Source organism: Equus quagga, chromosome 6 (genome assembly GCF_021613505.1).
Source record: "Equus quagga isolate Etosha38 chromosome 6, UCLA_HA_Equagga_1.0, whole genome shotgun sequence".
Lineage (NCBI taxonomy): Eukaryota > Metazoa > Chordata > Mammalia > Perissodactyla > Equidae > Equus > Equus quagga.
This window is the reverse complement of record NC_060272.1, coordinates 87,249,515-87,269,783: the sequence shown is the minus strand read 5'-3', so window position 1 is coordinate 87,269,783 and position 20,269 is coordinate 87,249,515. Positions and strand designations below refer to the sequence as shown.

Below are 20,269 nucleotides of genomic sequence, written 5' to 3'. Positions count from 1 at the left end.
ATGTTAGCTCAGGGCTAATTTTCCTCAAAATAAAAAAGAAAAGAAAAAGAAAAATCACTATCCTAAGAGTTCAGGGAATCATTTTAATCTGCATGCAGACAGACAACTATAAACTGAATTCAGGTTCTAGTCAAAGGATGCCTTTCTCTCTTAACCTAAATCAGCTTCCTCCTTTGTTTTATATCCCGTGCTTTGTCAATTAGTATTTTTCAATATTTTGCATGTCTTACTGTTGTAATAATCGGTCTTACAACTTTTTATATCTCTTCTGCTCTTTTTAACTGGATTGTAAGATTTTTGGGCACTGAGACTGTGCAGTACAAATATGACAAATATGAGGGGCAGTACCTCCATGCCCCTCAAAGCATTCTCATCCATACTCCCTCCTTCTAGCCTCAACAACACCCATGTTACGTGTATCCGATACATACAGGAACACACACACCGAGACACACTTGTGATTTTGACACATTTTTGTTCCTTTTTCCACCATATGCAATGGAATTCCTCACGAATCCAAGATCCTCAATTCTTGCAGTTGACTGTAAAAAGCATTCCACGACTAAGAGCAAGAAAAAGCAGCAGCATTTTTTGACTTTAAAAATTTACCAGCTTCAAGGCACAGAGAATCAATGTCACAAAGACTGTTCCAGAACCAATAATCATACAAGTGAAACCCTCACCTTTTGGTCCAATCTTTGCGAGAATGGAATGAATCTGCACCATTAACTCCTCATTCAGGGGAGACTCCTTGCTGGCATTCATGAGTAACTGCAATAATATTTGTGAACCACCTTTGGTGACTAAGAAACTTGCTCTTCGACCTCCACCTAAAAATTTTTTTTAAAAATATGTTTAAACAGCAAATCCTCCCATAACATATTAGATATCACAACTTGTTAGCGTTCAAGAAATATTTAAAGTATGACTTCTGAAATCAAACACCATCAAAATCAAATTTTATTTCATTTATTTTAGTTAGAAAATAGCACAGAGAGTAAATACAATTGATGCTAAAACTCTATGTTCAAGGCTCTGAAACACATGGGCTTCAGAGGTAGTTTGAGAGAGACTGAAAGATACCAAAAAGAAAGCAACAACTAAAGAGTATGACATTTCAGTTTCCAAATTCCAATACTCAGAATAGCCTTTATATGAGTATCAAAAAATTCCAAATAAAGTACACATGATACATTGTTGACCACTGTTTACAAACAGAAATGAGACCAAAAGAAACAAAAACTTACCAGCTGACACCAGCTCAACAAGAATGCTTAAGATATTAAGTGTAGTTTGAAGATCTTTCGTGTTCTGAAATAAATAGTTTATTTGCTGTATTAAACCACTGTAAATCTGTGATTCCCAAACCTTTTCTACCTGTTGGGAACTACCTACATTTTACAGATGACCTTTCCAGTTTCTCTAAGAACAAATGTATGCAGGTTTCCACTATTCTCACTTATCCCTTCAGTCTCTTCTTCTTGCCCTTAAGAACTTTTGCAAATCATCTGAGCTATTATTTTCTTAGTATCAACAATATTACAAGAGGAATTAATTTGTCATTTGAATTCATTTTCTAACAAATAGATAATACAAATAAATGAATCAAAATGTAAAAGGCACTACAACATATGACTACTAGTGACTGCCCAACCACTTAGCTCCCCTCAGAAGACAACTGCATTACCAATTTCTTATGTAACCAGCCAAATATAATGCACACACATAAAGAAATCCATGTAAATAAACGTGCATATACAGATTTATTTCTCCAAATGTATTGCCCTATAAATACTACTTTGTACACTATTTTTACATATCCATAAATAGTTTCTTCATTCTTTTTAAGGGCTACAGGTCATATTTCATTACATGGTTACGCCATTGTTTACGTAACCAGTCAACTACCAATGAGATAATTGTTTTTTAAATCTTTTGCTATTAAAAAATTGCAACATGGGGCTAGTCCAGTGGTGTAGTGGTTAAGTTCACACGCTCTGCCTCAGTGGCCCACGGTTCACAGGTTCGGATCCCAGGCATGGACTTACACACTGCTCACTGAGCCACGCTGTGGTAGTGTCCCACATATGAAATAGAGGAAGACTGGCACAGATGTTAGCTCAGCGACAATCTTCCTTAAGCAAAAAGATGAACAATGGCAACAGATGTTAGCTCAGGGCCAATCCTCCTCACAAAAAAAAAAAAAAAATTGGGACAAAAAACCAAGTACATATATTTACACGGGATCAAATACATCTGTATGTGAGATAAATTCCTGGAATTTCTGAATCAAAGAATATGGGCATTTATTTTGATTGGTCTTCATGGAGCAATTTAAACTCTCATCAGCAATGTGGAAGAGTAACTATTTTCCAAAGTCTGGACGACCAATCTAATAAGAGAAAATGTTTAAACACTGTACTGTGCTTACACTTCTCTTATTAAAAGCACTGCTTGGATGAAGAAAACCACACAAAGAGCAGAATCATGGCCTCTTCAAGGAACTGCCTCACCCTCACTCAGAGTAGAAGGATTCTTATAATGTTTATCCAGAGGAATTCCAGAACTGCTGTGTATCAGTGACTGGCATGGCACTCTTCTCTTCCTTTCCGAAAGGGAATGATTGTTGCTCTGCTTTGCCATTTTTGCTCACAGACTAATGGAACCAAAAAGCCACATCCAGACCAGATAGAGGACTATGCATTAAACAGAGACCCGCGTCTTAGTGTTGGAGGTATTAACTGGACCACTGATCACTGGGGAGGGATTCGGAAGAAAGAGAGGGACAGACATTTGTTAAAGAGAAGAACGGATTGTGGCAGCAAGACTGCTATGTGTTCAGCAAACTGATTTCACTTTCTTCCTCGGTACACAGCCAGACCACATTTCCAGCTCTTCTGCAGTTAGGTTTGGGCCATGACTGAGCTCAGGCCACTGGAACCTGAATGGCAGTCGCACTGTTATTTCTTGGCCTTACCCAGACAAGTCTCCCTCATGTATTTCACCACCTCCCACTTCTGTTGACCTCAATAAATTGTGACATCAACAAACAGAAAAAAAACGATGCTCAATCTCAAGTGCCATTTGTATTTCTTCTCCTGGGAACTGTCTGTTCATAACTTTTACACATTTTTCCACTGGACTGTTGATTTTTTTTTTCCTTACTAATTTATAGAAGTTCTTTATATGTTAAGGAAATTATACAAGCGAAAATACTTTTTCCTCAGTTTGCCAAGTGTCTATGGTGTTGTCTCCAACGTACTTTTGTTAATATAGCTGAATTTATCAATCTTTTCTTTTATAGCTCCTGGTTTTTTTCCATACTTAGAAAAGCGTTCTCTGTTGTAAGATTATTTAAAAAATTTTCCCATTACTTTCTCTACTATTTTAATTTTATTTTCCATGCTTAAATCTTTGCTTGATATGGCATTTATTTTGGTGTAGAAAGGATCCAACATTACACTTTTCTGGATGGCTACCAATTTGTCCCAGCTCCACTTATTTTAATTTATTTTTGGACTTTCTATTCTATTACACTGATGTCTATCTACTACTCATGCACAATTTCTAAGCTATCTGAATTCCTGAAGTTTTATAATGTTCTTTGCTATTTGGCGTGGCTAGTCCTTTATTATTTCTCTTCTTTTTCAGAAATGTCCTTTCTATTCCCACTTATTATTTTCCCAGTAGACTTTAGAAACAAAACTGATGGTATTTTTATTGAGATTGCATTAAATTGACAGATCAATTCAGGGAAAAACGACAGTTTTATGTCATTTTAATAAAAAGTAATTCCTATCAAAAAACATGAACTCACTCCCTGTTCTTTTATTTTTTTCTATCTCTACTGAGATGTAGTTTGACACGAAACAAAAGTTCAAGATGTACAACGTACTGCACTCACTCCCTGTTCTTAACATTGCATTGAATAAAACACATAATCCTGATTCTGAACGTGTTCTGCTGATCCACCAAAAAACTTTCACACTGGCAAAGAGACTTAATTATCATCAACATAATATAGTTATCCAACCAATATACGTAGTAAACTAAACCACGAATATATATCAGCTAACAATACAATGAGAATTTCCAATATCGATAATTTAAATTCAGCTAAAAATTTTCAGCTAATGCTTTATTTTCTATAACCAAGTAGGATGGCATGTTAAGATTTAAAATATGGCTATCATTATAATCATAAGGAAAGAGAGGGTTTATCCATATTTATACTACTGTTCCAAATGATAATTTAAAACATAAAACAAACTTCCATTCATTGGTTTTACCTCCAGGATAAAAACTTGATACTTCAAATTTTTTTTTCTTGAGTTCTGGCTGGTATTAACAGTTACATAACCAAAGCCTGTCAGTGATTTACCTCTAATGTTGACAGGAGAACTTCCATTCCTGTAGAACCTTTGGCTGTCATTTCTCTCCTGGTTTTTTCTGAAAAGTAGAAAAAATTTTCTTCTCAAAGATGAAAGAAAAAAATTACATACAGTTTCATTACATAGCTAACGTAGAATCAACAAGTCTCCATTGGTCCAGTAAACATTCTAAATCGGTTTTTAGATGTTCCTCTCTCTGATGTCACTAATTCTACTCTGTGAGGACTTCCTGATTTCAGTTAACAAGACTTTCCCTGCATTTCACCACAGCTCTTATCATGGATTAGGTGAAGCTCTGTCAGTCCATCTAAAATCTTAAGAGTCAATCACATAGTACAGGTACCACAAGTGGAGGCCAGGCAGGAGTGGCGATGGCAGAACTCTTTATTACCTTTATGACTAGAACTAGAAAATATTTAATCAAAATTGGTGAAAACAGAAACCTAGTGCCATCTTCAAATGTTCTGATTGAATTAATGCCATTTTAAAATTCTGAATTACACAAAAATAAACAAAACTAAGGAAGAGCTACTTCTGCAAGAGTCTGGAGACCAGCTCACCCAAATGATCCTTTTCATGTCACTGAAATGGAAAAGCAGCAGCATAAATCATTTCTACTATTTAAAGGTTTCTAGAGCTTCTCCACAATTATTCTCCTTTGATTAACAAGAGAAGAAAGGCAGATCGCAGGCCAACACTTACAAAAGGAACTAATATTTACTGTTCCATGTACTCCTCCTACATTACCTCATTTTAATCCTCTGGGGAAAAAATTACTCTTTTCACAGACCAAAAATTTAAGTTCAGAAAGGAGAAGAAACCTACACAAAGTCATCAAGCAAGTAAGTGAAAGAGACCAGGTGAGCCAGGTGTTCCTGAGCCCCAAGCTTACTGTCTCCACTGGCTCCATGCCCTTCCAGGAGGAGGACAGGAGTCACCATTGCAGCAGGACTGTGCACAAGAGTCTCCAACGTCTCACACGTGGACATTAGCGCCAGAAATTCTTCTCATACAAGACGACAACGGTATCCATTCCACACTTTGAGAGTTTAAAACAGAATGCAAACAATCCATTCTCCATACAGCACATATTACACAATAAAATTCAAGAGACTGGGAGTACAAATTTGCTCCATATGGGGATAGTCAGGGGAGTTTAAGAGCAGAACAATGAGCACTGAGGCCCTGAAACGAGGAAGGCGAAGTCAGGCTAAGCCTTTAGAACATTCTGCCCAGAGCAAATCTTATGCAGCCTCCACTGTGAATGAACAAGAAGTTACATGTGGTATAGTTCTGACACATAAAAATCACACATGTACAATTTCACAAGAATATGAAGTATACGATGTACAAGTCACAAAATCTCAGAGTTGCCTGAAACTTTAAGAAGTCATTAGTCTGATATCCGTCTACAATTAAGTTATTCTAAATTAGGAGTTATTAAAGAGAAGGACAAGTGTCCTACAGAGAAGTTATAGTATAATATTATTTACAACAACTATCAATAACTACCTACAAAATAAATATGCTGGAGATTAGATACTCATATTTTCCTTTAAAACAACAATCTCATGCCATCGTACATCATCTCAGGTCCAGATAATGAACTCTGTAAAACTTACAAACGCCTTGTAATCCTTCAAAATAGAAACTCGCACAAGTGATACGAAGATCTAAAACACTGTTCATGTCTGCTCCCTGTTGCCAGATTACCAATGCTTAAAGAATGACAAGTTTCTTTACCTACATAAAAAAGGAAAAACTCACTAATGTTTGTAAAACCAAATTTCTCCTTTTTAAAAAGCAGATGATTCCTCTGCCACCACGCCACCCCAACTTATCCTTCACTGCTTCCCCGGCCCAGCTGCCTCCACCAAAAAGCATTAAGTTGTAAAATAAATGAAATATTGCTTAAGAATCCACGACGCATCCTTGATTTAATATTTTAAATAACACTATTGATTTAATATTAAAGTTAAATCATTTTTCAACATTAACATCACTTAGAATATTCAGAAATCCCCACTATTAACAAACCATTACATTTTCACCTTCACAGGTGAAAAAAACCTCCACTCCTTTGAAGATAGTACAACGCAGCATCTAACTCCCCTTGTCGTAACATCCACCATCATCTAGTTTACTCCTCACACTCAACGAAAACTAGGTGCTACACGTTTTTCTCCTCTACTCCAGGTTCTGCCGTTACCTTGGGAGACTTCAGTGTCAATGCGGATGACTCATTCAAATACCCAGCTTCACAGTTTCCTGACCCTGTAACAAGATCCTTCCCTCTGTGCCCCAGTTTATCAACCCGCTCAGTCCTCAGATCTCAAACTGCTCTACCTCTTCCACCTAACCCCCAATCTCTCTCTTTCAGACCACAGCCTCCTGACACTCCTGTTCTCTCCTTCCCAAAGATTATGTAAACCTCACTGGCATTTTCACTGAAACTTCTAATGTGTCACCGGTAGTGTTGTCTGCCCATAAAATTAGACCCTTCCACACCTACCCTGGATTCCAAGCCCTGCCCCTTAGCCTTCCCACCGTGAACTCCTATACAGAAGTGAATGCTAAAACGTGCAGTCGCTATGCCTACATTACAGTAAAAATAATGCCACAAGAATTTCTTCTCCTAGCATGAGACTGTTAGTACCAAAAAATTCACCATTTCCAACCTCATGTGGCAACACAAAACTCCTCTTTTCATTTAACTCACAGCCATCACTATCTGCCCTGCCACAGCCCATAACTATTTCAAAATTTGTACCAGTCTGCAATCCTTCCTCTCAATCTCTGGACCTCTATTGCCAACACTCAGCAACTACATTCTTCCTCAATGAACTGAGGCAAAGCGATCAGTTACAACAAATGAAACCCTACAAATAATGACCAAACTCCACATGCTCATGTATCAAATCCCTGACAATCTTGTGTTCCTTTCTGCAGTTTGAAGGAGGGGGGAGGAAGTGTCCTCTCTGCTACCTTCTGAATCTCATCCTTTCTACCTACTCATGAACCTATACCTTCAAATTCTACCAACATGCTATTTATAATCTTTCCACATACCTAACAAATCTTATTTTATCTTGCCTCTCCCTCTATTTCTGTCTCTTCCTCAGTGAAGCCCCCTCAACAGTCTACACTCCCTGTCATTATTTCATTTGGCACTCACATTACAACATATAGCAACCTTCCTTCTAATCCTACCACTTGAAAGTGCTCTTATTGTGGTCAATAATTTGTTAATTATCAAATCAAAAAGACCTTTATTTTTAACTAACCTCTCTATGTCAACACTGCTGACCACTGCTTCCTCTCTTCGCATTTTTTCTTCACTTACAGTCCTTCCCAATTTACACTACCACATGCTTTCTGCAACACCTTCAATAATCCAAATGTTATACTTAACAGACAAGAATTTTAAAGCATCTATTATAATTATGATCAATGATATTAAGGAAAATAAGTTCACAATGAATGAAAAGATAGGAAACCACAGCAGAGAAACAGAAATATAAAAAAAGAATCAAATGCACATGTTAGAAGAGAAAAATGTAGTATCTGACATCATTATCAGAAAGATAATTAAAGAAGCAGTAAACGAAGATAGAAAAAACAAAATTATCCAGTCTGAATATGAGAGAATTATGATTGAAAAATATGAGCCTCAAGGACCTCTGAAATAATCTCCAAAAGTCTAATATATGTAGACTTATAGTCCCAGAGGAGAAGACAGAATGGGGAAGAAAAAAAATTTTCCAAATTTGGTGAAAGACATAAATTTACAGATTCAAGAAGCTCAGCAAATTCCAAGCAGGATAAATAAAAGAAAACTACACCCAGGCAAACTTCTGAAAACCAAAACTAAAGGAAAATCCTGAAATCAACCAGAGAAAAATGACACATAAATTCAAAAATGGCAGCATTTGAAATTATGGAGGCCATAAAATAGTGGAAGTGCTATTTTAAGTGCTCTTTGTAATGTTAAAAGACAAAAACTATCAACCTAGAATTCTATATCCATAAAAATATCCTTCAAGAATTAGATGGAATAAATCCATTGTCAGATAAAACAAAAAAAATTCTTCCACAGCAGAGCTGCACTACCAGAAATGCCAAAGGAAATTCTGTAGGCTAAAGGGAAACGATACTAGCTCAAACTCACATCTTTAGGAAAGAATAAAGAGCTTCAGAAATGGTAAATATCTGAGTAAATACAAAAACTAATTTTTCTTCTTAACGTCTTTAAAATACACAGGACTGTCTCAAGCAAAAATTATCGTGTAGGGTTTATAATGTATAGCCATGTGACACATTTGACAACTATCGCTACAGAATGGTAAATATAAATGGATCTGTAAGTTTCCAAGGCTTCTAAATTTTACATAAGGTTATAATATTAATTCTAAGCAAAGTGTGAAAAGTTAATGACGTTTATTGCACTCTCCAGAGGAATGACTTTTTCAAAATGCACAGAAGTATAACTAAAAAGCCAATGGGTAAATTAAAATGGAATTCTAAAAACATTTTCAAATAATCCAAAAGAAGGCAGGACAAGAATAAACAAGGAATAAAATTAGAAAGGACAAACAGAAAGCAAATGACAAAATTGCAGACCTTAAGTCCAATCAACATTAGATTAAATGTGAACACACGAAATGCTTAAATAAAAAGACAGAGGACACCAAAGTGCTCTCTATAGAAGACACACTTTAGATTCAAAGATGCAAATAGGCTGAAAGGAAAAGAATGGATAAAGCTGTACCATACGAACAACAACCAAAAGAAAGCTGGAGAGGCTATACTAACAGCAGATAAAATAAACATCAAGGCAAAGAAGATAAAGCAGGACATTCTATAATGATAAAAGGGGAAACTCACCAGAATATAAAAATGATAAATGTGAATGCATTTTATCATTTTCACAGGACCCTCTTATAGCCAAATATAAAATGTAATTAGTTCCCAGGACACAAATCTGTTTTTTCCCTCTACATCTCCTTCCAAGAAAATTTCACTTCACTTCCATTACCTTAACTACCAAGCTTTTGACTCTTAATCTTGCTCTTCATTCAGAACTCTGTACCAAATTTTTCACTTCTTCTAACTTATTTACAAGGCATAAAACTGTTATCAATAATTATAACATTGTACCAGTAGGTTTCTTACATGTATAAATATATCATATATGACAATAACAGAACAAAGGAGTGATAAAGAAACAGAGTTACACTGGAAGAAAATTTCAATATTTTACCAGAATTAAGTTAGTATTAATCTAAAACTCACTGTAATAAGATGCATATTGTAATCCCTACAGGAACCACTAAGAAAATAACTAAAATTTTAAAAAGTTAAAAAATCAGGGGTTGGCCCCATGGCCGAGTGGTTAAGTTCGTGTGCTCTGCTTCAGCGGCCCAGGGATTCACCAGTTCGGATCCTGGGTGCAGACATAGCACCTCTCATCAGGCCACACTGAGCTGGTGTCCCACATGGCACAACCAGAAGGACCTACAACTAGAATATACTGCTATGTACTAGGGGGCTTTGGGGAAAAGAAGAAGAAGGCGAAAAAAAAGAAGACTGGCAATAGATGTTAGCACAGCTGCCAATCTTAAAAAACAAATCAACAGATAACATAAAAGAAGACAATAAAAGATGAGAAGAGGAATGTAAAAGACATGAAATATATAGAAAACAAATAGCAAAATGGCAGATGCAAATCCAATCATATGAATAAGTACAATAACTTAGAAGCAATAAACACTCAGATTAGATAAAAAAGCAAGATCAAGGGGTTGGCCCAGTGCTGCAGTGGTTAGGTTCACACATTACGCTTCAGTGGCCCAGGGTTTGCTGGTTCGGATCCGGGGTGTGGACCTACGCACCACTTGTCAAACCATGCTGTGGCAGGCGTCCCACGTATAAAGTAGAGGAAGACGGGCAGAGATGTTAGCTCAAGGCCAGTCTTCCTCAGCAAAAAGAGGAGGATTGGTGCCAGATGTTAGCTCAGGGCTAATCTTCCTCAAAAAATAAATAAATAGATAGATAAATAAACAAATAGAAGCAAGATCCAACTATATGCCATCTTCAAGAAACACACTCTAAAACAAAAAACAGAAACAAGTTGAAACTGAAAGGAGGGAAAAGGGTATAATATGCAAAGAGGAACCATAAGAGAGCTGGAGGGCTTGTATTATTATTAGATAAAACAGATTTTAAATCTAGAAATATTACTGGAGACAAAGAGAGACATTTCATGATGATGAAAGAGTCAAACCATCAACAAGATTTCACTACTCTAAATGTACACACAGCTAACAGAGCCTCAAAATATTTGAACCAAACACTGCCAAACTCGAAAAGAGAAACAAACAGTTCAAACAACAGGTGGAGATGTCAATCCTCAACTCTTAATAATTGATAGAGCACCTGGCTAGAAAGTCAACAGAGTATAGAAGACTTGAACACTACTACCAACCGAGCTGACTTCATCAACATCAATAGAACACTCTCCCCAGCAACAGCAGATGGAACACTCAAGTGCACACGGAGTATTTTCCAGGAAAGGCCATATACCAAGTGACAAAACAAGTCTCAATAAATTCAAAAGGATTAAAATCATACAAAGTATATTCTCCAACCAAAATGGAATTAAATTAGCAATCAACAACAGAAAGAAATTGGGAAATTCTGAAATAATGGGAAATTCAACAACACACTTCTAAACAATCCATAGGCTGAAGAAGAAATCACAAAGAAAATCAGAACATATGAGAACTGAATGAAAAAAAAAATACAACATATCAAAATTTACAGAATGCAATGAAAGCAGTCTTTACAGGGAAAAGAACAGCTCTAAATCCCTACATTAGAAAAGACAGGTCTCAAAATCAATAATCTAAGTTCCACTTTTTAAAAAAATGGGAAAGCAAGCACAAATGAAACTCAAAGCAACAAGAGGAGGAAGGCAATAAAGATTAGAGATCGATGAAATAGAAAAACAGATGAAATCGATGAAACCAGAAGTTGGTTGTTTCAAAAGATCAACAAAATTGACAGATGTTTAGCTGGACCAGTGTTTCCCAATCTCAGCACTGTTGACATTTGGGGCCAGATGATTCTTCCTTGTAGGGAGCTGTCCTACACGTTAACAGACTGATCAGCAGCCTCCTGGCCTCTATCCGCTGGATGCCAGTAACAATCCCCCTCCTCAAATTTCACAGCCAAAAATGTCTCCAAACATTGCCAGTGTCCCTGGTGGGAGTGGGTGGAAAAAAATCACCCCCAGTTGAGAATCACTGAGCTAGAGAGACTAAGAAATAAGAGAGGACACAAATGACAAAAATCAAGAATGACAGAAGGAATATCACTTCTTATCCTACAGAAACTAAAAGGATTATAAGGAAGTATTATGTACAGCTGTATGCCAATAAACTAGACTACTTACATAAAATGGATAATTAATATAAATGTTTCTAGGAAAAAAATAAGCATAAACTACAAAAAGCACCATGCACACTGCAAATAAGCAGTACATTATTAAAGGCAGAAAGTGTAATGTATCCAAGGAAAACCAGGGGCAAACTATGGAAATTTGTGTTTTAACTGTGTGAATGACGTGTGTTATAGGGGATTTTTTTTAATTATTTAAATACACAAGAAGTATATGCTTGTTGCAATGATTCTAACAGCACAAAAGTACTAAAATAAAATTAGGAACTCATTTCCCTCCATTTCTATCCCATTGATATAACTACTGCTAATAATTTGGTATGTATCGTTCCTTTTTCTTTGCCTTGCTCATACAAACATATACATATCTACTGGTTTACTTAGTACAAAAGTAAGATACACGTAGTTCTATTAACAAAAAAAACTTGCTTTTTTACTTAACATATTAAATGCAGGACCCCAGGACAATTCATATGGTTCCACAAATGAACTACAAGTTCCATATATCATAAGTAATTTGCTGTTGATAATACTGGCATAATATAAAGTTCCACAGTTTGGCTACCATTCTCTCATTGATGGATATTTAGGTTGTTTCTTGATCTTTGATATTATAAACAATGCTGCAATAAACATGCCCAAGTATTCTTTTATAAACTCATTTTTATTTCGGTCAAATACATTTCTGAGACTGGAAATGCCAAGCCAAATAGCAGGTGCACTTTTAATAAACATTGCCAGATTCCTTTCTCCAAAGCTTGTAATAATTATTGCAGCACCAACAGTGTATGAGATTACCCTATTTTCCACGCCTTCAACAGCAGTGGATGTTGTCATTCTCTAATTTCTGCCAATCTAGGCAGTAAAAAATATCTTTGTTGTTTTCATTAGCAATTCCTGACTTTTAAGGAGGTAAAGAACCTTTCCATATGTTTACTGGTTATTTGCATTTCTTCTTCCTTGAACGATAAGTTCCTAATCTTTCTCTCCCACACGGATAGCCAATCGTATTATCCTATAAATGATGAAGGGACAATCTGTCAGTACTAACTTATACCGTGTTGACTGGCTGATCCAAGGTGTTAAGAGAGTTACTGTATCACACAACCCCAAGGGGCGGTATTCAGGGGCTGGTCCCGCAGTGGTGGGTGTAGCCTGGGGAGAGGGGCAGTCTCTGGTGATGGCATGGCTGGGGGCATTTTCAGCGGTGATGCTGGAGCAGGGGCTTCCAGGCCATGATGGGAAGAGTCTACAGTGGAGGGAGCAGTGTACACAGTGTTATTTACAGGTCTGGGGAATTTGTTTTCTTTTGTCTTTGAAGGTTTGTTTTTTTGTTTTTGTTTTGAGGAGGCATTTCATGTGACACCACAGTGAATATACTTGGTACATCTAACTTCGCACTAATACAATCAACATCCTTGTACATCTGCCTTAGTTGATCAGCATAATATTTCCAAAGGCTAAAATCCAATTTAGTAACTTTCTGAATTAAAAGGTATAGGTATTTTAGATTTTGCTAGAAACAAATGCAATCTATTAGGGACCTCTCCCAGGTTTTGGGGTGCTGTCAATTCCTCTCCAAACACACAGGCTCCATAGAAGAAAATTATCAAAATAAATTAAGAGTCTGTACCACAAAGAAGGGTTAACAGATACTGAGCTCTTGAAAAGAGTAAACGCCAGCAATGACCTGAACCTCCAGAATAATGAGTAATAAAAACATTAAATAAATTACAGCCACGCACTGCATAACAACCTCTCAGTCAATGACAGATGGTATACATGAGGGTGGGCCCATAAGATTAGTACCATAGAGACTAGGTGTGTAGTAGTCTGTACCATCTAGGTTTGTGTAAGTACACTCTGATATGGTCACACAAGAACAAAATTACCTAACAACGCATTTTTAAGAAGGTGTTCCCATCATTAAGCAATGCTTGACTGTAAAATATTAATTGTGAATTGTCTGGACCTTAATTTTAACAGAATGCCTTCAATGTGTCACTGTTAAATATTAAGGTAGCTGCTGGTTTACCCTTATTTAAAAAAAGAAAAATCAGGTTTTTTGTCTTTTAAATCAAGTACAAGTTTTGGAATCTTAAATTCTCTTTTTAGCATCTATTGAGATAATCACATGAATTTTATTTGACCTGTTCAAATAATGCTATACCGATATATTTCCTGATATTAAACCACTTTACATTCCTGAAACACATGTTCTTTAGCAATGATATTCATCTTCTAATGTATAATAAGACTTAATTCACTAATGTTTTATTTGGGCTTTTTCACATATATATCCCTAAATGCAAAGTTGATACTTTTCTTCTCTCGTACTCTGCCAAGGTTTTGAGACCAATTCAGTAGTACTAGATAGCTTCCTAAAATAGAGAAATGTCTAATTATAGATATCATTTATCCAACATTTTTAACGTTCTTTTCCATCCTTCTCGTGTAAATCTCATGACAATCCCATGATATCTCTTATCTCTATTTCAGAGATGGTGCAGCTAAGTCCTAGAGATTCAAAACTTCCCTAAGGTCACTCAGCCATTGAATGACAGAGCTTGCAACTTCAAATTGAGAACCACACTAACCACCAATGTTGTATGCTACTTCACATCTTTCTGTCACCATTCTAGAAAAATTAGCATTTGAATTAGGTGTTGTTTGAAAATGGAGGGAGCAATCATACAGGAGTAAAGTCATAATCATTTTTAGAAACAATGCTTTTAAGATCAATTTCTTCCATGGTCATTCAGTTTTATATTTCTTGAGTCCATTAGAGAAAGTTTGATTTTTACAGAAAATCATCTATTTATCGAAAGTTTGAAGGTTCTCAGCATCTACTTTTAAAGAATTAAAACAACACTCCAAAAAGAAGAGATTAAAGCTTACCTTGACTTTGAGCCAGATGAAGAATTTTTGACGTAACATATCTGGCAGTGTCTGATTCTGCAGACTCAGTATTGATCTTCTCCAGCTGAGCCAGGAGTCCCAAAATCCGAGAATTATTGGTAAGGCTAAAAAGAATGTTATTTTCTATCAGGCCATGTTCCACATCAACTGTAAATTCAATACTATAAAGATCACTCTTAAAAAAAACACAAAACTCTACCATTCTAAAAACATTAAGCCTTTATACATGTCACATTTCCTTACTGTTTTACAGCTGAACATTGCTAAAATTCTATTGATTTAAATGAGAAACACATTCTATTTCAGAAAACCACAAATCAAAAATGTGCATTCAACCCTGACCATCAGTCTTACTTGAACACTGTCACCTGAATCACAACCTGAACACTCACCTTCCACTCTCCAACCCTGACCATCAGTCTTACTTGAACACTGTCACCTGAATCGCAACCTGAACACTCACCTTCCACTCTCCAACCCTGACCATCAGTCTTACTTGAACACTGTCACCTGAATCGCAACCTGAACACTCACCTTCCACTCTCCAAGAAACCTTTCCTACACGTCCTACACTTTCCTCAGAACTCCAACCATCCCGTCCACTCTACTCCATTCTCAATTAGTGCCCTGCTTCATAACTGCTAGAAAATCAAACAAGAAAACACTCGTCTTCCCATCACCAGATCTTTAAACCTGATTCTCTATCGGCATCCTTTCTTCCTTGTTCCCATTCATTATACATTTGAACATTTGATACTGTTCTAGGTGTTGCCAACAGCAAACAAAACAAACAAAACTTCCTGCCCCTCACAGTGTGAACATTCTAATGGCGACAGACAAATTAAATATGTAAATAATTACATGGTATTAATGTGGTGGGAAGCGATATGGAGAAAAGCAGGTTGGGGGAAATAAAAGGTGCGGGAGGGTGCAATTTTAGACACAGTGGTCAGGGAAAACCTCATTGAGAGGGTACCATTTAGAGAAAGGCCTGAAAGAAGAGAGTGGGCCATGCAGACACCTGCAGAAAGAGCCATCCAGAAACAGAGTCACAACCACCAGGACCCCCGGACAGGAAAAGGCCTGCTGTATTCAACTAAAAGTGAGGTGGCCAGTGTGGCTGGAGTAGACTTTTATAAAGGAGAAAAACAGTAAAAGATGACGTCAGAGTCGGGGTGGGGTGGGAGAGAATGCCATCACTCAGAGCCTAGCAGGCCACTGTAAAAACTTTAGCTGTTACACTGAGTGGGGTGGGAAGCTTTTGAGCAGAGACTAATGTGCTCTGACTTGCTTTTAAAAGGCTCTCTTTGGCTGGTATGGTACAATTCAAAGAACACTCCCTCCACCTACACACTTGAGCCCAGCCCTTCTTGCAGGTTCAAAGTATTTGCTCCTTTAGTTATCCTTTCTCTGCTCCATCATCTCTCTCCCCCTTTCAACGGGATCACAGCCATCAGCACACAGTTATGATCTAGGAGTTCCCACTAGCTACCACCCCATTTCTCCGCTGCTCCTTGAATGAAATATCTGGACTTGCTCTCCCCATTTCCTCACACATTGTTCACTTTTTCAAGCTACTAGTTTATCTTCTGCACTCTGAGATTTCCCAAAAACCTCCCGGGTCACTTCTTTCCTTGTCATCCTCAGTATCTCAGCACTATCCAAATCAGATAGCGCCCTCTTTTTTCAAACACTTTCTTTCCAGGTTTCCCTGACCCCATTACTCTCCTAATTTTCTTCCCATCACCTCCTCTTTTAGATCTCCTCTACTGGCTCCTCCTCTGACACACCTCTAGATGCTGAAGTCTCCCCCCACCACTCTATCCCCAGCCCTCTTCTCTTCACTCTCTCCACTCTTCTGACCTGAATGAGCTCATCTAATCCCACAGCTGTAATTATCTATATGCTACCTGGCTCCTACATTCATCTCCAACCTCAATCTCTGAGAGCTTACCCAACCTAACAAGCCCAATATAAAACTACTTCTGTTTCCTCTTCTCCACCTATTCCTCCAAACTCACATGAAACCATCAGTTGCTTAAGACAAAAATCAAGACTCTCTTTCCCACACCCCAACCCACTATCAGCCCCAACTCTCAAACATCTCAGATCCACCACTTTTCTTCTTATCTACTGTTACTACCCAAGTCAAAGCAATCATCATCTCTCACTTACAAATTATAGCCTCCTGACTAGTCTGCTTTCATTCTAGCTGCCCAATAATCCACTTTCTCAGTGATTTTTTTTTAACTTTTTATTTTGAATTATAAAGACTCACAAAAAGGAGCATATAAAGGAAGTTGCAAAAACAGTCAAGCGGTCCCTTGTACCTCTCACCTACTTTCCGCAGTGGTTACATTTTATATAACTATAGCACAAAAGGAAAACCAGGAAACTGACACTGGCAGGTATATAGTTCTATGCCATTTGATCACACATGTAGATTTGTATAACTACGAATCTAATCAAGTTGTTATCCAGCGAAAAACCCTTCAATGGCTTCTCATCAGACTTGACGTAAAATCCTACTTTCTTATCACAGCCTAACAGGCCACATGTCACTCGGCCTCCATCTACCTCTCAGACTTTATTTCTCACAATGTTACCCTCACGTGCTGGGATCCAGTCCCACTGGCCTTCTATCAGTTCCTTGAATACAGGAAATTTTTCCCAACCTCAAGGTCTTGGAAGACAGTTTCTTCCAGCTCTTCATACAGGGGCTCCTTCTCACTTGAGGTTACAAGCTAAAGATGTCCCCACTTCTCCACCAGCCCCTCCACTTCCAATATTAAAATGTACCCAGAGAATTTATCACTACTTGAAATGAAGTCAGCTCCATGGAGGTAGAAAGCTTGCATGTCTTATTCTATACACTTCTATTTCAAACAGTGTCTAGCACAGAATAGGGAATACAGCTATATTCCAGAATGAACCAAAAATCTGGAAACATTTGGAAAACAGTCTATTATACTTTTTTCAGATTAACAAATGGATCCAATGCTCTAAATTTAGAGGTTCTTCATCTGAAACAGTATCTGAAGGTTGACAACAACATATTGAGCACACTATTTGAAAATGTAATGTACCATTTAAAATAAAATAATGCAATATTTCTCAGTTTTTCAGATAGCCAGTATAGTGTAGAATTGAAAATTTATATCAATACATATAAATCTCCAAAAGAGAAAAAAACAGAAAAACTTAAGCATAGGTACAGTATGATATTATTAATATAAACTTTGAAAACATACAAATCCAATACAAGATATACTTTGGTATGTATATATATATAAAATACATAAGAAAATGTATTATATATATAATGACATGCATGGAAATGATGAACACCAAATTCAGAATAGTAATTACCTCTGGGGATAGGGGAGAAAAATGCTATTAGGCAACAGTACACATTGTATTTGTAATCTTTTTATGTCTTGGGTGATCAGTACACAGGTGTTCACAATACTATTCTCTATCCTTTTTGGTTTTCAGAAGTATTGGATAATTGTTTTTAGTAAAAAAATTCTACAGAGACAAAAATAAGTTACATGTTTAAGTTTTTACGTACTTTCTTTCTCTTCCACTGTTGCAGGAGGAAGCAATGATTCCTTAAAATTTTTATTGTAAATGTGAATGAGCAAAAACATTAACATTATGGAAAATTCCAAACATGAACAAAAGAAGAAAAAACAGTATAATAAACCATCATATCCCCATTACCCAGCTCCGACAATTATCAATTCACGGACAATCTTACTTCACCCGTGCCTACCTACAAGCACACACACTCCATTGGCAAAATTTGAAGCAAATTTTAATGAGATCATTTCCTCTTTAAATACTTTGGCATTACCTATTTTCTAAACTATAACAACTCTTTAAAATATATATAACTATAACATCACTACTATATCAAAAACACTAACAAAAATCCTTTAATATCAAAACCTAGTTTGAATTCAAATTTCCCAAATTCATTCATTCATTCATTCATTCATTCATTCATTCTCTCTCTGTCTGTCTCTCTCATTCTTTTAACCTACAGGTTTCCTATGCCTCTCTTTCTCTTATTTCCCTCATAATTTATTTGTTGAAGAAGTTTGGTTTGTTTCCTGCATTCCGTATATCATTAATATGTTTGTCTATCCTTTATACTGTGTGTAAACTGGTTGTCTAATTCAAAGGCCTAATCTGATTAAGGTTTATCTGGTCCCATGAATTCTTTGTAAGTGGTACTGTAATCTTCCATAAGGAGGCAGCTAGTGTCTGGTTATCTTAGTTTTTGTAATACAAGCAGTGACTGGTCACCAGTGTCTAGATCATTCACTTCATTAACGGGTGAAAAACAGTGATACTCTATCATTCCATTCCTTCTTCATTTAATGAAGACAACTCCATAAACAGAAATATCCTTTATTTGATTATCCAGAGGTACAGTTCATCAAATAAAAGCAAAAGAAATGATGGATTTTTAATTTATGTATATTTACCAGTTTTCAGAAGAATGAGTTCATTTTCAAAAACCCTCCCCAGGTAACCAACAAAGTATTTGGTTTCACGTATGAATATGAACTGATAGATTTAAAGACATTTCATACATTTTATCCACTGCAGTTATTAACTGCCCACATTTGATCAACGGGAGCCTCTTCAGGTGGGCTCCTAAGTCCTTTTGATATGATCCTAGTTTTTCATAGCTTCCTGGCTTTCTGGTATGACCAGACTGTTACTGGCCAGCATTTCTCAATGTGCTCTACAAAACTCTGAGAGTATCTGAGACCCCTTCAGAAAATCCGGAAGGTCAAAAACTATTTTCATAAAAATACTAAGACACTATTTATCCTTGACACTGTTGACATTTGCACCGATGGTCTGAAGGCAACAGTGGGTAAAGTGCTGGCACTGTGGCACAATCAAGGCAGTGACACCAAACTAGTCCCTGTGTAGTCAGCAGCAGTCACTGTGTTCTTCACCAACATGCACTCAGTTAAAAACAAAACCACCAGTTTCACCTATGAGTACACATCTTTTTAATATTCTGTGTACACATAAAATATTTCAGCTGCACACTGGAATATGATGGCTACACTGCAATATGATGGCTACCCTGAGAGGAAACACTTGTGTGATTGTTTAACCTGCAAGCTGAACTAGCCACGTTTTTCACATAAGATCACTTTTACGTTAAAAAACAACTGACAAACAATGGCTATTCAGACTGGGGTATTTTGGCACACATTTCCTTGGAAATAAACAAAGTGAGTCTACCCTTGAGTCTATCATTTCAAGGAAACAAGTGACAGTCGGATCTGCTGCCAATGACACAATTTAAGCTTTCAAGCAAAAATTAGAATTTTGGAAAACATAGATCTACCATCATGACCTTGACAGCTTCCCTCTACTAAAAGAATTTTTTGATAAAATCAATGGCGCTATTAATAAATGTAATTTTTTGAAACTGTGTAATAAAGTGTGTCAATATTTAGAAGATCTGTATA

At 36.7% G+C, this 20,269-nt stretch overlaps 1 protein-coding gene across 4 annotated transcripts in view; it reads right to left on the bottom strand.

Moving 5' to 3' along the window:
• AGTPBP1 (ATP/GTP binding carboxypeptidase 1) overlaps window positions 1-20,269 on the bottom strand; it is a 175,696-nt gene that overhangs the window by 123,610 nt on the left and 31,817 nt on the right. For all 4 annotated transcript variants that reach the window (XM_046664864.1, XM_046664863.1, XM_046664865.1 and 1 more), the window contains exons 3-6: window positions 14,748-14,872; window positions 4,382-4,449; window positions 1,248-1,311; window positions 684-830 (exon numbers count right to left, since the gene is read on the bottom strand). In XM_046664864.1, coding sequence (XP_046520820.1) covers window positions 684-830; window positions 1,248-1,311; window positions 4,382-4,449; window positions 14,748-14,872 — 404 coding nt within the window. The remainder of the gene's footprint in view (window positions 1-683; window positions 831-1,247; window positions 1,312-4,381; window positions 4,450-14,747; window positions 14,873-20,269) is intronic.